Genomic DNA, 21,002 nt, shown 5'->3' on the forward strand with positions numbered 1-21,002 from the left:
GTGAAGAACAACATGGTGCCGTCAATGGCTGGGAAATCATTCGTTGGGGGGGGGGGGGGGTAGATTGGGAACCGTGGAGCAACGGTCGAAAGATATGTACCGGGCCACCAATGCAGAAAACAATTGTTGTCAGGAAATAAGTAGCATTTTTACAGAATTATAGGATTTATTATTTATTATTTTTTATATATAGTTATTGGTTTATTTTTCAGTTGTATTATCTGTTAGTGGGCTAAAGTTATGGCCCTCATGTTGTGTTTTGTGTTCAGATTAGTAGTTGGGTAGTGGATCCTTAATTTAAGGAAGTAGGGAATGCTTTTGCTAAACTGTATATATATTGAGTTATAGGCTGGAAATAAGATCAGTTTTCCTTGCCAATTCATAACAATTGTTAATTTTGGAAGGAGACGAATAAGTACTAACAAGTACTAACAGCTGAGGAAGTGCTAGAGGAGGAAGAGGTTATGGAGGCTGAAGAGGGGGATGGGGAGATCTCCCTACATGCATTAAGGGGATTGGTGAACAGCAAAACAATTAAAGTGGAAGGAAGGGCGAGGAATCAAAAGTTGATGATCTTGATCGATAGCAGAAGCACTCATAGCTTCCTAGATGAAAAAATAGGAAAGAGATTGGGATGCACCGCCACTAATGTACAACCGTTAACAATGACAATGGCGAATGGAGAAAAGATTGTAAGCAAATTGGCCTGCATAAATTTCCGTTGGGAAATGCAGGGAGAGATATTCTTGGCAGACTTATTAAAGCTGGGAGGATGTGATGTGGTATTGGGAGTCAATTGGATGCGGACAATTAGTCCCATCAGCTTTGATTTCAATAAGCTGGAGGTGACTATTACAAAGGATGGAAGCGCAGTGACTTTGAGTGGGAGTTTAGATAGTGGGACATGCAAAATCATCCTGGGAAAAAGGCTGGGAAAATTGCTGAAATCAAGAATCAATCAAGTGGCACACTTGTTTTCATGACAAGCCATAGAGGAGGAGGAGGTGCCAATGCATGGTGGCCAGCTATTGGTGACAGTTAGTAGCTCGGGTCAACCAATATGGCAGGTACATGAATCTGACTCTTTACACAATTTGTTAGAAGAATTTAAGGATCTCTTTGTAGAACCCTCATCCCTACCTCCAAAACGTGCATTTGATCCTGCTATACCTCTTAAACCTAATTTGGAACTTGTCAATGTCTGTTCCCATAGATATCCACCCAAGCAAAAGATTGACTAGAAAATCTTATTAAGGAAATGTTACAACAATCTATTATCCAGCCTAGCCATAGCCCATTCGCTTCTCATGTCGTCCTCGTTAAAAAGAAACATGGTTTGTGGCGTTTTTTTATTGACTACCATCAATTGAACTCAATAACCATTGAAGACAATTTCCCTATACCCATAATAGAAGACCTCCTAGATGAACTCAAACATGCAGCCGTTTTTTCAAAACTAGACTTGCGGGCTTGTTACCACCAAATCTGTATGAAACCTGAAGACATTCACAAAACTGCATTTCGGACACACCATGGGCACTATAAGTTCAATGTCATGCCTTTTGGTTTGACAAACGCCCCTGCCACTTTCTGATCTTTAATGATCCAGATTTTTGAGCCTTATCTCCGCAAATTCGTTCTGGTTTCTTTTGATAACATACTGATTTACTGCCCATCCTTTGACCAACATCTCAGCCATCTCCGGACTGCTTTTGAGATCCTTAGGTTTAACCAATTATTTGTGAAGAAGTCGAAATGTGCTTTTCCCAACGGCAGATGGAGTATTTGGGTCACATCATCTCTGGCCAAGGGGTAAGTACGGATGCAGACAAAGTGGCAGCTATGGAGAATTGACCTAAGCCTACAATTGTTAAGTTAGTGCATGGGTTCTTTGGGTTGATGGGTCATTATCGACGCTTTGTGTGCAATTATGGGATCATAAACAGAGCTGTTCAAAAAAGATAATTTTCAGTGGAATTCACAAGCAGATGAGGCGTTTCAGCAGCTGAAAAAAGCAATGAGTGAGGTTCCTGTTTTGGCCTTACCCGATTTCAGTCAACCCTTTATATTGGAAATGGATGCGAGCAGTGTTGTAGTCGGAGTCGTTCTTATGCAAGGGGGCCGACCTATAGCCTTCCTAAGTCAGGCTTTGGGCCGAAAACATGTGGGGTTATGTATCTACAACAAGGAGTTGCTGGCTGTTTTGATAGCAGTTGAGAAATGACGGCATTATTTAGAAGGTGGGTCTTTTATCATCCATACTGATCACGAGAGCTTAAAGTTCCTTTCACAGCAAAAGTTACAGACTCAGCTGTAGCAAAAGGGCATGAGTAAACTGATGGGGCTTGATTATACTATTCAATACAGACAGGGCAAAGAAAATGTAGCCGTGGATGCGCTGTCTCGCAGTTTTGAGGAAGGATCAGTGGCAGCCATAACTACCATCATTCCTGACTGGATGCAGAGGGTAATGGAGAGCTATTATTTAGCTAGGTGGACTAAGGAGTTGCAGGATCAGTTATTGCTTGACCCATGTAGTAAGCCGGGATATTCTATTTCTGGTGAGTTGATGAAATTTCATGGGTGAATCGTTATTGGGGATTGTGATCAGCTTAAGGCCAAAATTTTACAGGCTTTACATGGCTCACCGGTAGGGGGACACTCAGGGATTCGGAGCACCTACCACAAGGTCAAGCAACTGTTCTATTGGCCTAGTCTTAAGAGGACAATACAGGACTATGTGCTGTGATGTGATGTGATGTGTGCCAGCGTTGTAAGCATGAATCGGTGGTGACCCCCGGTTTGTTGCAGCCTCTGGAGTGTCCGGAGCAGGCATGGAGCTGCTTGTCTATGGATTTTGTAGAAGGGTTACCGTGGTCGAAGGTAAAAATTGTGTGATGGTGGTTGTTGATTGATTTACTAAATTTGCCCACTTTATAGGGCTCTCCCATCCCTTTACGGCTCAAGAAGTGGCCTGAATATTTTTGGATCAGATCATCAGCTTGCATGGGGTGCCAAGGACTATTGTCTCAGACTGAGACAAGATTTTTTCTAATCTTATGTGGCAGGAATTGTTTAAGTCATTGGGAGTTTGCTTACATATGTCTACTGCTTACTGTTATAGAGAGGGTAAACCAGTGCCTTGAGAATTATTTGCACTGCCTTTGTCTAGCCCATCCCTGTCAGTGGCACAGATGGCTTTCTTTAGCGCAATTGTGGTATAATTCGTGTTATCACACCTATATTAAGATGTTCCCATTTCTGACCCTATATGGCTATAAGCCCTCCTATTTGCCTGCCACTGTCCTCATCGTCAGTAGCTGCGGTTGATGAATTCCTACAGCGGCAGCAGGAGGTGCTGCAGATCCTTTGGAGGGAGTTGGCTTCCGCCCAGCATAGGATGAAGCAATTTGCTGATTGCCGACGCAGTGAGTGGGAGTTTTCTGTTGGAGATTTGGTTTATTTGCCATTACGGCATGCTCACCAGCGAGCCCTCACTAATAGTCCAATATCCAAGTTTAGCCCTAAGTTATTTGGACCTTTTCAGATTGTGGCTAAGTTCGGACCCATTGCCTATCAGTTACCACCTTGTTCTCATATTCATCCTGTTTTTCATGTATCGTTGCTTAAGAAATCGGTTGGCACACAGCAGGTTTCTTCTATTTTGCCCAACTTTGGTTCTGAATCTCTTCCTCGGCCAGAACCAGTCTTGAGACTAGATAAGAGGGTGATCTACTAGCGTGACGCTCTATTACCCAGGTGTTAGTGCAGTGGATGCATCTACACCCCGACAATAATACTTGGGAGTACCTCCCCAACTTGTTGCAATAATTTCCGCAATCTGCCAGGCTCCTCTCACTTTCTTGAGGAGAAGAAAGTTCTGAACCAGGGGGTAATTGTCAAGACCCTACAGTGGTTAGGGGTAGTTAGAGGGGTTAAACAATTGTATGGGAGGTTGTAACAGTAGAGACAGTTGTAACAAGTAAACCATAAGCTGTTAGCTACAGTTGTACTGTTGTAACAAAATAGCAGTATGCTGTAGCTGAGGGAATTAAACGGTTGAGGGCAGTAGGTGGTTGATATGGTTGAATCCGCCAATGAGGATGGGCCCATATAAAGGGGCTTTCCCTCTCAGTGAAGGATACTGATGAATATTTTGAGAATCTTGCTGTTTCTTCCTATCTTTCAATTTCTTCGGTTGTTTCTCTCCCTCTCGTTTCTTCCTCTTTCTTCCTCTCTTTCTCTCTTCAAATCCAATCCTAATTCCCCCCACATGAGGAGAATTAACATTGTCAGGTCAAGACCCTGACAGATTACTGCTGAAACTATAAGTTTCCAAGTTCTGAAATTAATTTGAGATAAAATTTTGATCAGTATTATCTATACTTGTTTTATTGATAACATCATTCTGCTCGTGGTACCTAACTCTCTTGCTTGCTTGGAAGCCTTGCTTTGTGGGGGTGTAGCTTATTAGTCAATTTTCTCTTAGGTGTCAGAAGGTGCAACTAATCTGAAGCTTCATCTATCTATTTTATAGATGTGCGACTTCCATATCTTTGGGTGGATAGTGGTGCGGTCACATAAAAACTGTCACTTTTGTTCTTCATTTGTCTCCTTTGATTTTGTTCCCTCCTTTCTTTACAAATTATGGGCAACCTTGACTTGCTTGAATTAAATTTGGGAAAATGTTCTTTGTCTGGTGTGTTAATCTATTTGGAATTTGCTTGCCATCTGATGCATATATGATTGATTGATGTTTCTTGAAGCTACAAAACGTTTGGTACTGGAACCAAGTTTACTGTACCAAAGAAATATATACTGAAGCAGATCTGAACATTTGTTTTTCCCCTTTGCTGGTCGCATGGCCTTCAGCTTAATAAAGTCAAAAGAAAAGAAGTTTTTGAACCAATATTTTGTGGTCTTGAAATGATTTTCAGATTGGAAATGTTTTCTATGGGGTAGGAAGTAGTGAGAAATGGTTATACATTCCAAATATATATGGACATGGAGGAGACACGAGATGATGCAGCAGGATCAGCAGAACAAAGGCCTCCAAATGCAACGTGGTGGCCTTCAGATTTCATGGAAAACTTTGGAGCTGTTACTTTGGATTCTAAAGAAGAAATTCTGAGCACTAGAGAAGCAAATAACTATGATGACGCTGATAGAGTGTCATCACAGACCGCGTCACAAATTCTTTGGAGGACGGGAACACTTTCTGAACCAATTCCGAATGGTTTCTACTCTGTCATTCCTGTGAGCAATCTTTCAATTTGTTTGTTTTGATGGTCCTTAGATTCTGAATAAATTCATGTTACTGTGGTTTCTGCTTGTCTTTCCATTAGGATGTTTGTTTCTGGAACTTTAAGCTACTTTAAAGTTATTTCAGTGAAAAAGTACTGCAGGAATGTCAATATATTAGATAGCAGCTTCAAGTTGGCAGCTAGACCTCAAAGGACTTCCAGGAACTGATATTTGATGAAATTCATAAAGCCTGCCTTTTTCCTGTTCTATTCTTGGTATATGTATAATGCATGATACATACATTGCTGTCATGTAATGTTCTTATCTTCACTAGATGTCAATCACATGAATGTAGCAAGTTACTAGATGTGTAGTCAAATTCCTACTATGGCTTATTAGCCTGTTTATTGCATATTACTTACCAACAATGTTCTGAAGCCTTCGATGTTGTAAGGTGGAATAGTGACACTAGGTCAAGGATCAATGGTTCAACCTTTGGGTCAATAGAAATCAAACCTTGAGATGCATCATACAGTAGATAAATAAACAGATATTATGATTTGAAAAATGAAACCATCCTCTAGTGATGTTCAAATATATTTTTCATTAAATTTGAAATAACTAAATGTTATGCGAGCATGAAGTCATTATTCTAAGTTTAACACTAAGCTTTGGAATGCAGTTTAGAAATGCAATAAAGCCATAAAATTCGTTGGGTGGAGAATTGTTCAACAAATTACTTGTGGGAAAATCATTACAAGGGCTGCAGTGAAGAGGCTATTACACACAATATTCTGTGTTATTAACATCATGAACCAGATACCTGTGCTCCCAAAATTCGTATTGACACATCTAATATATGTTTTCTAAGATATATAAGCCCAAATTATGGAAGACTTTGTGCTCTTCATCTAATTTTACTTGTTAACCCAAACTTGATAATTTTTCAATTAATTCTTGGTACTTTTTTACGTGTTGCACTTATATTATGAGCTTCTACTAAAAAGTGCAATTTTTCACTAATTTTTTTTCCTTTCAGTAACTAGAAACTGTAACTTCTTGATGGAAGTTGATGGTGTGTTGCAAAACTTATAAAGTATGAGGTATTGTTGAATTTTTTTTTTAACTTGGGTTAAAATAGTAAACATAGGTAAAATTTTGGATTTTTTGATCATTTGTCCTATATAATCTGTCAATCTTGTAAAGAAGTAATATGAGGGAATTACTTATGATTGCTTTAGTTTTAGCCACAAAAGACTGCTACATTATTTACATGGTAATTAACAAAAAGACCCTCTAACCATTGTCATTGACATTCAAGACTAATCAACAATGATAGGTAGGCAAAATAACAACCTTATATCAAGTCTTTATCCCAATATGTAGGGTCAACTACATGAATTCTAGCTTGTTAGTCATTTCCATCTATAGCTTTATCTTTTATAAGGCCCTTGTAACTCATATTGTACATAAGTGTTCTTGGCATGTTTTTCTTGGTATTCTTCTACCTCTTTTGCTAGGTACTTGTTCCACTTCCATTTGGTTGGCTTTCATCGCAAGGGCCTTTATTGGTCTTCTTCTCAAATGACCAAACTATTTTAACCATGTTTTATACATTTTATTCTCAGTAGGAGCCACTCCAACCTTAATGTGAATAACTTTATTTCTAATTTTATCTTAACATTCAAATTTCCATTACACTTGTATTTTTGCATATGTTGGTGTTTTATTGTCTTGCATTCTATGCCATTCAACAAAGCTAGTCTTGCAAGTTATAACTGCCTTATAAATTTTTTCCTTTTATCTTTAACACAATGTTCTATCACATAAAGCTGGATGTATTTTTCTATGTTAACCATCTTGGCTTAATTCTATGGGTAACATCCTCATTAATTTCTCCATCTTTTAGGATGATTGGTCTAAGATAATTGAACTGATCTTTTCTTTGTGTGACTTGATCTTTTTGATTTACCTTAAAATCATCCATATTTATATTTTTACTGATCTTCATTCCATTATTTAGTTTTCAGTCTGCTCATTTTAAAACCTCTAGATTCTAAATGTTCATTCATATTTCGAGCTTTGTATTCGCGCCTTCTTTTTCCTTAACAATGATAGGTAGAAAAAGGGATTGAAATCCATGTTATGTTGAAGGTGTATGGGTCTATTATCTTTTCTATTCTAATATAAAAAGAAAACCCACTTTTTTGGTCTTACAATCAAGTGAAGCTCTATTTGGTTTTAAATACCCAAAAAGCCCTTCAGGAGTTCCCACACAAATTACTTTCCACTAGAACGTAAATAACTTCTCACAACCTCGTACATAGATAAATAACTTCTCACTAAAACATAAATAGCTCTTCACTAAACATTTAAATATATAATCTATTTATTTGCACATGCTTAGCTTGCCACCCCTTTAGTGTAGATAATATACATACGTACATATTTCCAGATCTATACATTTATTAGGCCCCAAGAACCAAAATTCACATAATTGAGTAGTCAAACTAGTCACTAAGTGTAAAGAACTACATAGCCAATTGGAGAGATTGAGATGGGGGTGAAATAAGAAATTAGGTCTTATTGGAAGCATGAAGAGATGGACCACTGTTATGGTTTGAGAAGAAGATGGTGCCATCCATTCTCTTTTTACTAGAGAGAGCTCAAAAGCTTGAAACACGTGGGGCACTTGAAGTGAATTCTATTTTGGGTGGCGATGAACCCAAGTGGTCCATGAGAACCATGAAAGGTTCATATTAAATTGTTAATCACCATCTCATCTAAAAACTGAAGTTGGTAGATAAAGAGTTGGGTTGGGTTTATCTTTTATATTATTATTTTTACTCTCAAAATGCCCCCTCACATGTGGCTAGACTTCATTATGTAATTGGTCCAAACACGTGCAACTATTTAAATATTATTAATCATTATCTCATCTAAAAACTTAAGCTTGTTAATAGAAGGTTAACTTTATCTTTTATATTATTATTTTTACTCTCAATAGTTCACAAAAGTTCTGAGTTGAACTTGAAGTTCATGAGGATTTCAGGTATCCATGAGCCAAATTGCTTAAGGGGACAAGTTTGGAAAGGGTATCTTTCAATATGCAAGCCGAGTTTTACAACTTTTTGTTGTTTTCTCATCATATTTGTGAAAAGGAATCAATATGTAATGTTAGTGCAATAAATAACCATGACATTATGGAACTATTTTTTGCAATTTGTTGCATATTTAGCATAATAGTTTCCAAACTTATCTCATCTTTAAGTGATTACATATGGCAGATTTTTAGGGATCACAAAGTTGCCCAAGGGATATGATAACAGCATTATATGTTCTTTTTTGTGACTGTCTAAGCCTATGCTATTGGCAAAAGTAACACATTTAAAACCTATGTAGGAGTAGCAGCCAAAAAGAAAGATTCTCCCAGCCGCAAAAATGAGGACGCAAGAATGGTTCCATTTGCACCATGAAAAAACCCTCTCCAATGTCTTCTTGCTCCAGATGCTCCCTAAAGTACAAAAAGGACTGGCAGCCAAAATGTTCATCAAAGTACGTCTTGGGTAATCCCACAAAAATGGTACAAAAATGTAACACCAAGGCCAGCATCATCCGCTGTACAATAAAAACAGAATAAATGATTCTTTGAATCTCTTGATGGCATGATTACAAGAAATAGAACACATGATGATTTTCTTGTCCATCTGCCACTTAATGTACTAGGGGATTGTAGTTCCAACTTGCTTTGCTGGATGATTTAATAGGTGATTTGGGGGGTTATAAGTGCCGGAATATTGTGGAAATTGTTAAAGCTGATTGAGATTCTCTTTGGTGCCTCTCCTGAAGACCATTAGTGTCTCATACATTATTGATAGAAGTCAAATATATTAAAACATGCAGCCAACACAATATCTGTTGATCAATATACCCTTGAAAAGCTTGTCACGACCCTAGAGCTAGGGTCTAGGAAGGAAATTGGAAGAATTCGGGAGAGAAACATAGAAGAAATGGAGGGAGAGACAGAGCAGAAATCAAGAGAAAAGAAGGACAACAAAGGAGAACAAGAGAGAGAAAGTAAGGAGGAAAATATGAATTCACTATTTCATTCCAACATACATTTCTCTACGTACTAGAGCCTATTTATAGGCTGTTCAACTGGAAGTAGAGTCGAGGAATAGCACCCATGTGCACTACAATAGAACTAACAACATTTCCTAACCAACAATGGTAACTAATTACAGCTTTGCCCCTATAATACCCCAAGGGTCGGGAGAATTCCCTCTCCTTGAAAGGTTTCTTGTCCCCAAGAAACTTATTACAACCAAGCCGTTGTTTATTCATCCAATGCCTCTCTTTACCAACTGGTTTCTTCTTCGCATTTTCTTGTTCTTATCTCGTATTTCCCTTTGCTCTTACTTTCTCTTTTCTTTTTTCTCAACAATAATAGTATTATGACTTGTTGCAACACCAATCTCGGCCATCCACCTCTTCCTTATTTCCATTAAAAATGGTTCTGAATGAGTTGTCAGTCCTACAACCCTATCCTTTCTAATCATAGAGATAATTTTAAACCTCTTTGTAGGCAAAAATCTGTACAATACTTCCAACTCTTCTAGCTGCAATGTCACATTTGTCTTGTCTTGTGTGCCCGTGCCAATGACATTCGTATAAGATGTTCCAAGCAAGGTGCCCGGTACAATACTTTCTTCCTTCTCCTCAAATACTTGGTAAAGAGGCTTTTCATGCTCCTTCCTCTGCTGCTTTTGGAGATCAATAGTAGCAAGAGTCTCAACACCAGTGGAAGTGCTTGAGAGGCTGTCAACTGATTGAATGCCATCCCCCTATCCCTCTTCCTCAATCTCTGTAGTTGTACTGAAATCGGGAAGTTGAAAAGGTTATTTCTCAATGCCTCGTTTCCCCTGATATTCCTCCATTGTTCCATTCTGTTTTAGCTTATTGAATCCCTAAATGACATCCGTCCTCGTCTTCTCTCCGAACCTATTTCAGAGATCATTTACGAGCTCTGGCTAGCTCTATTCCACCCTTCCTTAGCTTTGATTTTGAAACCAAGCGTTTGCAACGCCATCCAAATGAGTTGCAACCATGTTCACTTTCTCCCTTTGAGCTCCTCGATATTGGTAGAACACCTGTTCACATTGCCGGATCCACCACCGAGGTCTATCTCTTTTGAACTGAGGAATGTCCAACCGTGGCCTTGGAAGAGTGGAGTGATTATCGCCCACGCCTTGGGTCAAATTATCTTCCTCTACCTCCTTCCTCTCCCTGGTTGCCATCGGATCATTAGGCCTCTGCCTATATCTTGGCACCATTAGATGACCCCCTGGGAGGGAAATCCGTCGGAAGGCTAGCATTAGGTTGCCGAGCAAACGTGCTCAAGGCAACTTTCAACTGCTGGCTGATTTGCTGTCTTAATCCAGCAAGTTCCTCCCAGAGCCCGCTAACGGCTCGTTCCAAATTGGCTGCATACTCTGTTGTTGTCTATTTAGCCACAACAAACCTGAATGTCTATTTACTGCTATTGTTCCTTATTAATTTGATCCACACTAGACATTTATTGCAAACCCCACACCCCCTTAGACAGGGAAGTTTACTGCCATTTTCTTGTGTCCTTGTAACTATATTGTCAAATTATGTTGGTTTATCTTCCTTGTACTAATCTAAGTTTCTTGTGTCCTTTAGTTGACCATACCTGTCTATTTATCTAATTAATGTGTTGTGTTTCCTTATTTCTCGGTCTTCTTTCATGTTTTTTTTGGGGGTTAAAATGAAACAATAGCAGTAAAAATTTTCCACAAAAAATCTAAATGTCTGGATTTATATAACCTGAGCAGAGTATATAGAGAATGGGAGGAGGAAATCATGTCATCCCACTTAGGGATTTGAACGAAGAATTGATAAAGCATGTTCCATGTCACAAATTGAGGGTTGTCTCCTTTTTTAGTGTTGAGAGTAAAAATAATAATATAAAAGATAAAGTTAACTCTTTATCTAATAACTTAAGCGTTTTGATAAGATTGTGGTTAATAATTTAACATGGTATCACAGTAGGTAAAGGTCCTATGTTAAAACCTCATTTCTAGCCTAATATTTCAATTGTTTCACATGTTTGGACCAATTTTGCAATGGACCTTAGCCACACGTGAGGGGTGTGTTGAGAGTAAAAGTAATAATATTGAACTTTTTCAAGATGATCTACACTAATCAGTGGGACAGCTATTATGACCTGGCTTACCCTCATATTGATTGTAGCCTCACAACTCTTAACATCTTTGGACATTGTTTCAATGCCATTATTGTTGCTGAAATTTCTAATGAACATGGGTGCCTTTCTTAAGAACATTGGGTTGTACATTGCAAAGAAAAGGGCCTTAAAAGTTCTTATACAGCAGGGTTTCCTTGGACAATGGACAGTGCTCGAGGCTAAAGCTAAGGCTTATGTGATCTGTATATGTTCTAAGTGATGGATTTCCCAAATGGAAACCATAATTAACAGAATCTTGATCACGACTTCCGGAAGATGGGTCCCACAATCAAACTCTAAACTCATCATATCCTCTAACCCCTGATTGTGGTTTCCGTCTGACTCTTTATATCTGTTTTTTCTATTTCTAATTCCATGTATATGATCTTGAATTCTGATTGACCTCTACTATCCATTGTTGACATTCAACTGCATGCAGGACAAAAGGCTTAAGGAGCTTTTTGATGATATTCCTACCCTGGATGAACTTTATGCTTTGGGAGTTGAAGGTTTCAGAGCTGATACCATTCTTATAGATACTGAAAAAGATAAGAAGCTTTCTATGCTGAAGCAATTAATCGTTGTTCTGGTAAAAAATTTGAGCTCAAATCCTGCTGCCATGATTAAAAAGATTGCTGGACTGGTGAGATTTTGCTTTGCTGCCACTTCATTTTACTCTGTAGCATTCGACAGTATTTCTATTACCTTTTGATGCTACTTATGTTTTCACGCAGTTTATTTTCTTAGGTTTTTTCTCACATGTGCATGATGTAGGTCCCTTAGGGAATGGTCACTCAAGATGGGGGGGGGGGGGGGTGTGAATTGAGTGTTTAAAATTTTTAGCAATTTACTTAATTAAAATTCTTGTTATGTAATTTTATACAAATTAAGTTTTTGTATATATGTATGTGTGTTTGAATTTAATAATGAATGTAAACCACATGATGTGGCAAGAATAAATAAATGAACCACAAGACAATTTAAAGTGGTTCGGTGTCTCCACACACACCTAGTCCACTCTCCTAAGATCTAACCACTCTTAGGGTTTCATTAATCCAATCTCACCAAGGTTTTCTCCCTAGCTCACATTGGAAACTAGATTCACTCCTAGATTACAATGGGTTCTAGGTAATCACTACACCAAGATTTTCTCCCTAGCTCATCTTGGAAACTAGATACGCTTAGATTTTAATGGTTCTAGGAAACCACTACAATCCACAATAGATGGTTAAATAACTACAAATATTTGTCCACTTTTGGACACAAATGAATTAACAATTAAGAATAAATATACAAGTCAATGAAATATAAATGAATTTGTGACCTTTGTTGGAGAAATTTGGGGTATACTTGAGAATCTTTTCTCCTCTTGGCTTGTGGCTCTATGGTAGATGGACAATGAAACGTTGAGAGCCTTGGATTGCTTGGAAAATTACTTGAGAGCGTTTGAGAGCTTGTGGGAGCTTTAGATATGCACAACGAACACTTAATCATCTCCAAAATGAGTTTAGGGCTATTTATAGGTGTTATGGGCACTGTTGCAAACGGTCATATTTCTGACTGTTAGATCAAGAGTCGACTTTCCAAAGGAGAATAATCGACTCTTGCTTGAATTTGCAATGGTCGAAAATCTGACCATTAGACTGAGAGTTGACTCTTGCTATATGGAGAGTCGACTCTTGAAGAGTCAACTTTATGAAGCAAGAGAGTCGACTTTCAAGCAGTCCATGAGTCGACTTCTGGCATTCCAAGAGTTGACTTTTGGTTCAGATTTTGCAAAATCATTTTTATGCACTTTAAAATTGCTTGAAAAATAATTTTAAATGGGAAATACTATTTTTGGTAATACATACACTATGCAAAAATATTTTATAAATTAATCAAAAATAATTAGGTACTACAATTAGTATATTTATACAAAATCCCAATTTTTTTTAGTCATCAAAACTTAATTACAACTTGAATAGAGCAAGTTGGCTCAACACATGAGCATACATGTAGACATGAGACATGGGGTTTCTTTAAATATATTTCCTCGTTGGTAAACTGATGGTTTTCGGAATAACTTTTGTTAATTCATTTGGGTTCTGCCACACTCTCAAGTGTGGCTTATCGCAGCAGAAAAATTTCTTTTTCCTTTTTGGTTTTGTAAAACAAAAACGAAAAAAGAAGCAAGTCTGCAGGCACAAATATAACATTCTGAGATGTAGGAATATTTCCTCATTGTGGGTTACAGAAATCAGAAAACAAACAAGCTAGAAATATGCCAATGCAAATATAAATTTCCTTATATATAATTGTATGGTGATAATGACAAATTTTTTTTTTTGGATGCTAAAGCTGCATTATGATTTTCATTCCAAAACAGTAATTACTAATTAATTTTTTGCCACATCTATCGATGGGCGTCCTTAGTGAAGGAGACTCCCTGCTTTGTGAGGGTTGAGGGAGGATCATTTTTGCATATCAAAATGTCAGAAAAAGAAGCATGAACAAAAGGTCTTTGGGTCCTTTATAGAGTAGCTGTTTTTTTTTTTTTTTTTGGGTGGAATGATGCTGACTTAAAAGCATAGTAGAAGAAGAGCTGGGGAATATTATAACAAAGGAAAAATTGAAAACCTAAAAAAACATCATATTTATGTGCTTTCTTGCTTCTTGAATTTGTGTGTTTTTTGGGGGGTTCCAAAAAGCTCGTTTTATTAAAGCGAAAAAAGGAAAAAGTCTGGTTTCTAATGTATTTTACTTTTCTTAGGCAAATGGAGTAAAAAGTAGCTAAGAGATGTTGGTGCAAAATGATACCTTACTATTTTTTTATTCTTAAGCAAAAAAGTATTAAGTAGCTGAGAAATGTTGGCGCAGAAGGTTTGGGCTTTACTATTCCTAAATTTAACAAAGCATAAAAGAGAGATAAGTGCACATATAAGTCATCTTGTCACAATGGTTGATTTGTAAGTTATACTGAAACTGTAATATCTACATAGACTACATTACAAAGTCAAATTTACAAATAAAGAAGTTTGGCGTTTTACTGTTCCTAAAGTTAATACATCTAAGCTGTCCTGTCTCGATGGTTTGTTCCTAAGTTAGACATTCTTAGTTGAAGGTTGGAATATGAATATGGTTCTTATTCCTTGAAATAAATATGAGTTGCAAATCATAAAGTGAAGTTAAAGACTGTTTTCTTAAATGGTTATTCTGCTTTAATATATGAAGAGATTTGTTTTGTTTTTTTTTGTTAGATGTATACAAATGAACTGTTTTTATATTAACTTAAGTGTACAACATAAGCATATAAATACATACATTTACTTAAAGATAAATATACTAATACCCCCTTACTTATTTTATTTAACACTCCCCCTCAAGCTGGAGCATATATATTGAGCATGCCCAGCTTGGTTCAAATATAATTTACATGAGACCCTCTAAGCGACTTGGTGAGTAAATCAGCCAGTTGATCATTGGAACATACATATGTTGTAACTACATCCCTAGATAGCATCTTTTTTCTAACAAAATGGCAATCAATTTCAATATGTTTAGTTCTCTCATGAAACACAGGGTTAGAAGCAATATGCATTGCAGCCTGGTTGTCACAAACCAATTGCATAGGCTTAACCTACGTAACTCCTAACTCCTCAATTAATTGTTTCAACCACACTAGCTCACATGTTGTTACGGCTATTGCCTTGTATTCAGCCTCTGCACTGGATCTGGCAACAACAGTTTGCCTCTTACTTTTCCAAGAGACTAGGTTTCTACCCACAAAAACACAGTATCCAAATGTGGATCTCCTGTCACTAGGTGATCCTGCCCAATCAGCATCTGTATATCCCACAATCTGACTATGCCCATGATTTTGATACAATATACCCCGACCAGGGGTAGCCTTAATATATCGAAGAATGCGGATCACTGCATCCCAGTGACTGTCACAAGGAGAATCCAAGAACTGACTTACCATACTCATAGCAAATGAAATATCATGACGAGTGACTGCGAGGTAATTAAGTTTCCCAACTAATCGACGGTAGCGCCCATGATCAGAAAGAGGCTCCCCCTGTCTAGGTAACAGCTTGATATTTGGATCCATAGGGGTATCTGTAGGTTTACATCCAAGCAATCCTATCTCTTCTAGCATATCCAAGGCATACTTCATTTGAGAAATATAGATGCCTTGCTTTGACCGAGCTACCCCAATACCCACAAAATATCTCAAAGGACCCAGATCCTTTGTCTGAAACTGTTGGTGAAGATGTGCCTTCAATTCAGTGATACCAACATCATCATCCCTTGTAAGTACTATATCATCAACATACACTACTAGAAGAATGTGGCGGCCAGACTGAGAACGATGAAAAACAGAATGATCAGCTTCACTCCGAGTTAACCCAAACTCAAGAATAGCTGAACTAAATCGACCAAACCAAGCTCGAGAAGATTGTTTTAAACCGTATAAAGATTTTCGAAGGCGACACACCAGTCCAGACTCCCCCTGAACAACAAAGTCAAGAGGTTGCTCCATATACACCTCCTCCTGTAAATCGCCATGGAGAAAGGCATTTTTGATGTCCAATTGATGAAGAGGCCAGTGAAACATAGCAACAAGGGATAAGAAAAGGCGAACAGAGGAGATCTTAGCAACATGAAAGAATGTATCGCCATAATCAAGACCAAAAACCTGAGTGTATCCTCTAGCAACAAGGCGAGCCTTAAGACGATCAATCCGGCCATCAGGGCCAACTTTAACAATGTAAACCCAGTGACAACCAACAGTAGACTTACCCTTGGGAAGAGGTACTAAGTCCCAAGTCCTAGTGGAATGTAAAGTAGACATTTCTTCGACCATAGCAGCACGCCACCCTGGATGGGAAAGAGCTTCGGGAACAGATTTAGGAGGTGAAACAGAAGATAAAGAAGAAACAAAAGCAAAATATCTAGGGGACAAATAATCATAGCTAACAAAATGGGAGATAGGATGGCGAGTACCTTTACGAAGAGCAATAGGCAAGTCAAGATCAAAAGTTGAAGGCGACGGACCAGAGGAGGAAGAACGAATTGGCACCAGGGATGAGTCAGGAGACGGCTCCTGCGGACTAGCGACAACAGTCGATGCTGGTTGGGCCATGAGATGTGGACGTCGTTGATAGACCTAAAGATCAGAGCGATCAAGGCGAGAGGTAAAGGATGGTGGAGATGGTGAAGACGTTGGAGATGGAGATGATGTGAGGTCAAGTGAAGGAACAGGCAAAGGTAACTCAACAAACATAGAATTGGAGATCGCAGATGAAGAAGGGAAATAAGGAGATGACTCAGAGAAGGTAACATCTGCTAAAACAAAATATCGAGTTAATTGAGGAGAATAGCAACGATATCCCTTTTGAAGGCGAGAATAATCCAAAAAAACACATTTGACGGAACGAGCAGATAACTTATCACGACCTGGGGCAAGATGGTGAACAAAGCACGTGCTCCCAAAGATACGAGGGGGAAGAGAATATAAATCAACCCGAGGAAAAAGAATGAAATGAGGAATCTGGTCATTAAGGATAGAAGATGGCATGCGGTTAATTAAGTAACATGTAGTTAAGACAGCATCACTCTAGTATTGAAGTGGAACATGCATATGAAGAAGAAGCGTGCGGGCTGTCTCAATTAAATGACGATTCTTGATTTCAGCTGCCCCATTTTGTTGTGGGGTTCCAGGACACGAAGTCTGGTGAAGAATCCCATTGGATGCCATATAAGATCTAAATGGGAGAGACAAATATTCAAGAGCATTATCACTACGAAGAACACAGATAGGCAAATTGAACTATGTTCTAATTTCAGCACAAAATGTAGTGAAGACTGAAAATAACTCTGAACGCGTTTTCATTAAATATAACCATGTAGTCCGAGAGAAATCATCAATAAATGTTACAAAATAACGAAAACCGTCTTGTGAACTGACACGATTGGGACCCCATACATCTGAATGGACTACTGAAAAAGGAGAACTAGCACGTTTAGTAACTCTACTTGGGAAAGAACTACGAATATGTTTCCCAAATTGACAAGACTCGCACTCTAAGAAAGAAATACTAGAGAGATTGGGAACCATTTTCTTGAGATTGGGAAGAGATGGGTGCCCCAATCGACAATGGACTTGTAGTGGGGAAGTTGTTGTCGTGCACGCCACTAAAGAAGCAGGGAGAGACAGATAGTGGAGACCGTGAGACTCAAGCCCCGTGCCAATTGTTCGTCCAGTCCCCCGATCCTGCACAAGAACAGAATCAGACGAAAAAGTTATAGAGCAATTAAGACTGCGAGTGAGTTGACTGACAGAGAGCAAATTAAAGGTACATTGTGGTAAATGTAAAACAGATGATAATGGTAAAGTAGAAAGAGGTAATGCAGTACCAATACCCGTGACTGAGGCTTGAGAGCCATCAACCAATGTAACAGGGAGGTAGAGATTGCGAAGTTTGAACATGAGATAGGAGAGAACGATTACCAGACATGTGATTGGTGGCACCGGAGTCGAAGATCCATGGGCCAAGAGAAGATGAAGACTTAGTAAAGCAGGCAGTAGGGTTACCAGTGTCAGCAAAAGATGTGACAGGTGAAGTAGCCTGTTGTGTTGCCCGGAACTGAAAAAACTGAGCATACTCCCCCCCGGAGATAGTCATTGGTGAGGAATCACTGGGTGTGATAGATGCCTGACCCTCTAAGTAGTCTGGCAAATACCTCTGTCAGAGGAGGAAGAGAGGTACTGCTGAGGATCTATCTTAACTGAGTCAAGCTCTAGTCGAATTCCATGAAGACAGAGGATAGTAAACATTTGATCGCGTTGTTGCTGTTGTTTCTTGATATCAGTATCAAAGGGCATCAACTCGTTAAAGTCGGTAATAGAAGCTTGAAGCTTACTCAAATATGTGGTCATATCCAAATCAGTCTGTCGTAAATTGAACAAAGCACCAATCACATCATAAATACGAGTGATGTCACTAGTATACAACTCACGAGCTCGAGTCCATAGGGCACTACACTCCCGAAGAGGTCTAAATATCGACATTAAGGTCGGCTCAATGGTCTGCCACAATAAACTCAATAACTGGGCATCCACTCTCCGCCAAAGAGGTTGATCCCCCTCAGAAACAATTGAAATAGTCTTCGATAAATGATCCTCAAGGCCATGACCAAGAAACCAAATTTCAACTGCACATGACCAAGTGGGATAATTCTGTCCGTTCAATTTCTCTGTTGTAATAACCGGTGTGCCCGAAAAATGGGGAATGGTCACGGGTGTGGACATGGTGGAACGGCTTGTGGATGAAGAGTGAGCTGGAGATGAATCCATGATGCAGAAAGAACAACAGATCTGAAGCAGATTTGATTACACAACCAAAGAGAGGGAAGACAGATTTGGAGCAATGGCAGATCTGGAGCAAATTGGGTTACACGACCAAGGAGAAGAAAGAACAGATCTGGAGCAATACCAGATCTGGGCAGATCTGGAGCACAAAAACTGAAGCTGTCATTGGAGTTCGCCTGAGGATGGTCGGATTTGGACAGGCGCGACGAAGGCGACGGAGAGATGATCGGGACAGAGGCGGCGACAGTGAGGGCGAGCTCGGGCGCGGGAGTCAATGAGGGTGAGCTCGGGCATGGGCGCGGACGTGGGCGTGGGTGTGGCGACGGCGAGGACGTAGGTGCGGCGAGGGCGAGGGCGCAGGCGCAGCGACGGAGAAGGCGAGATCTGGGATCAGTCGGAAGAAGATGACCGGATCTGGAGAAGAAGAGCCGCGATAGCTGAATGACCAGCGGCCGATGAAGAGACCCGCGATGATGACGACAGCGGGCGAAGCGACCGACGGTGATGGCGTCGGTGGCGGCTAGGGTTAGGTTAGGGTTTGGGCTCTGATACCATGTTAGATGTATACAAATGAACTGTTTTTATATTAACTTAAGTGTACAACATAAGCATATAAATACATACATTTACTTAAAGATAAATACACTAATACCCCCTCACTTATCTTATTTAACAATTTTTATTTAGCATGAAATTTTAAGTGAGCTTCTCACTCAGTTGATGCAGAATCAGAGCAGTTTGATTTGTTCTGCAGTCAACCGCCCATCATAATGCTTTTTATTTTTTATTTTTTCATTTACTAATTCTGGCATGGAATATGAAATGAGGCTCTAATTGACCATTGAGACCCAAGCTAGAGTAATTAGGTTTTGAGTTGTGGAAACAGCTTCTTTTAAAAAAGCAAGGGGAAGGCTGCATATCCTCCCCTGACCCTTGCAAAGTATGGAGCCTCGTGCAATGGGAAGTATTTTTTAGTGCCCAAGGTCTTGGAAAGTTCCAAAGATGCAGTCAAGACAACAAAGCTAGGGTGCCTTGACTGGAGCATTTCAGGAAGTTGATCAATACTGTTGTGATTGATAAATGCTCTGTAATAGAAGTGATTGGTACTAAGCTGCTTTTGTATTTGGATTATTGTTGTATCTCAGTTTTACCCAAGTTTCTTTCTTTGGAACCCCCCCTCCCCGCCACTTCTCTCTCTCTCTCTCACTCTCTCTCTCTATGTATATACATACATACATATATTTATTATAACAATATATCCATATCAAAACATACACTTATTTATGTTTTGTGTGGGGTTGAAACTATAGTTATTTTGTTGTTAGGTTTTTGTCCACATGGTTTGTGCACATTAATGAACTATATTTTACCTTAAAGAGAACCTCAAAAATGAATTGGGGAACTATATTTGTGCACATTTATGAGTGCATGAAGTTGCTCAACATTGGTGGTTTTCATGCATCTTCTTAGTGGAAGTTCATTAAAAGTTTACTTCTTTGGGCACAAATGTTAAACACTTATTTTAACTACATGCTAAATTAAATCAATATTGCTGTCATATCTGTGCTCAATGGCAGCACTACTCATCTAGTTTATGGCTTATTGTACTTAAAGCAAAAGGTTTTTGTGCTAAATTTCATATGGGTTCTTGAATCATTCTCAGATGCCCTGAGAGGTATCCTTTCCTTGTTCGGTTGGTTCACAAGTGTGCAAACTACCACTGGCTGCACCATCAGGAAACTATGACCATTAGAGTCATTAGACTTAGATACATCCATAGTGAAAAGGAACATGATCTTGGTTGAGACTTTCTATCCCTTATTAGTGAAGGGAGCTCGGGTACTCAAGTATTAATACCCAACAAGTGTACCATGTCCCACTTGAAAAGTATGGCCCTGAAGTGCCTGGGACAATGTTTTCCAAGCTGCATTTCCGTGTGGTTTGGTCTATTAAGTTTTGGTGCATTTGTCATGTATTCAATCTATATGACCCCTTGGGGTTATGTATAATCGGGTATGGACAATTTTAGTGTGATGGGAGAAATAAAGGGAAGAAGCCTATATTTCTGCAATTCCTTTACTGAAACAAGAAGGATGCTGACTGACTATTTGAATCTTTGTTCTGTCTTGTTTTCGT

The 21,002-nt window shown here is 39.0% G+C and overlaps 2 protein-coding genes across 13 annotated transcripts in view; both read left to right on the forward strand.

Moving 5' to 3' along the window:
- The window catches only part of LOC127811283 (probable serine/threonine-protein kinase SIS8), a 105,566-nt gene that overhangs the window by 24,611 nt on the left and 59,953 nt on the right, over positions 1-21,002 (forward strand). For 5 of the 12 annotated variants that reach the window (XM_052350998.1, XM_052350996.1, XM_052351006.1 and 2 more), the window contains exons 3-4: positions 4,938-5,256; positions 11,949-12,152. In XM_052350998.1, coding sequence (XP_052206958.1) covers positions 4,999-5,256; positions 11,949-12,152 — 462 coding nt within the window. In that variant the 5' untranslated portion in view covers positions 4,938-4,998. Of the gene's footprint in view, positions 1-4,937; positions 5,257-8,646; positions 8,800-11,948; positions 12,153-21,002 lie in introns of all 12 variants that reach the window. The other 7 variants (XM_052351003.1, XM_052350997.1, XM_052351004.1 and 4 more) reach the window with 4 other exon arrangements.
- On the forward strand, positions 3,272-3,739 carry LOC127811771 (uncharacterized). Its single transcript, XM_052351940.1, has one exon. It carries the CDS (start codon positions 3,272-3,274, stop codon positions 3,737-3,739), a length of 468 nt encoding a protein of 155 aa, XP_052207900.1.

Source organism: Diospyros lotus, chromosome 10 (genome assembly GCF_014633365.1).
Source record: "Diospyros lotus cultivar Yz01 chromosome 10, ASM1463336v1, whole genome shotgun sequence".
Taxonomy (NCBI): Eukaryota; Viridiplantae; Streptophyta; class Magnoliopsida; order Ericales; family Ebenaceae; genus Diospyros; species Diospyros lotus.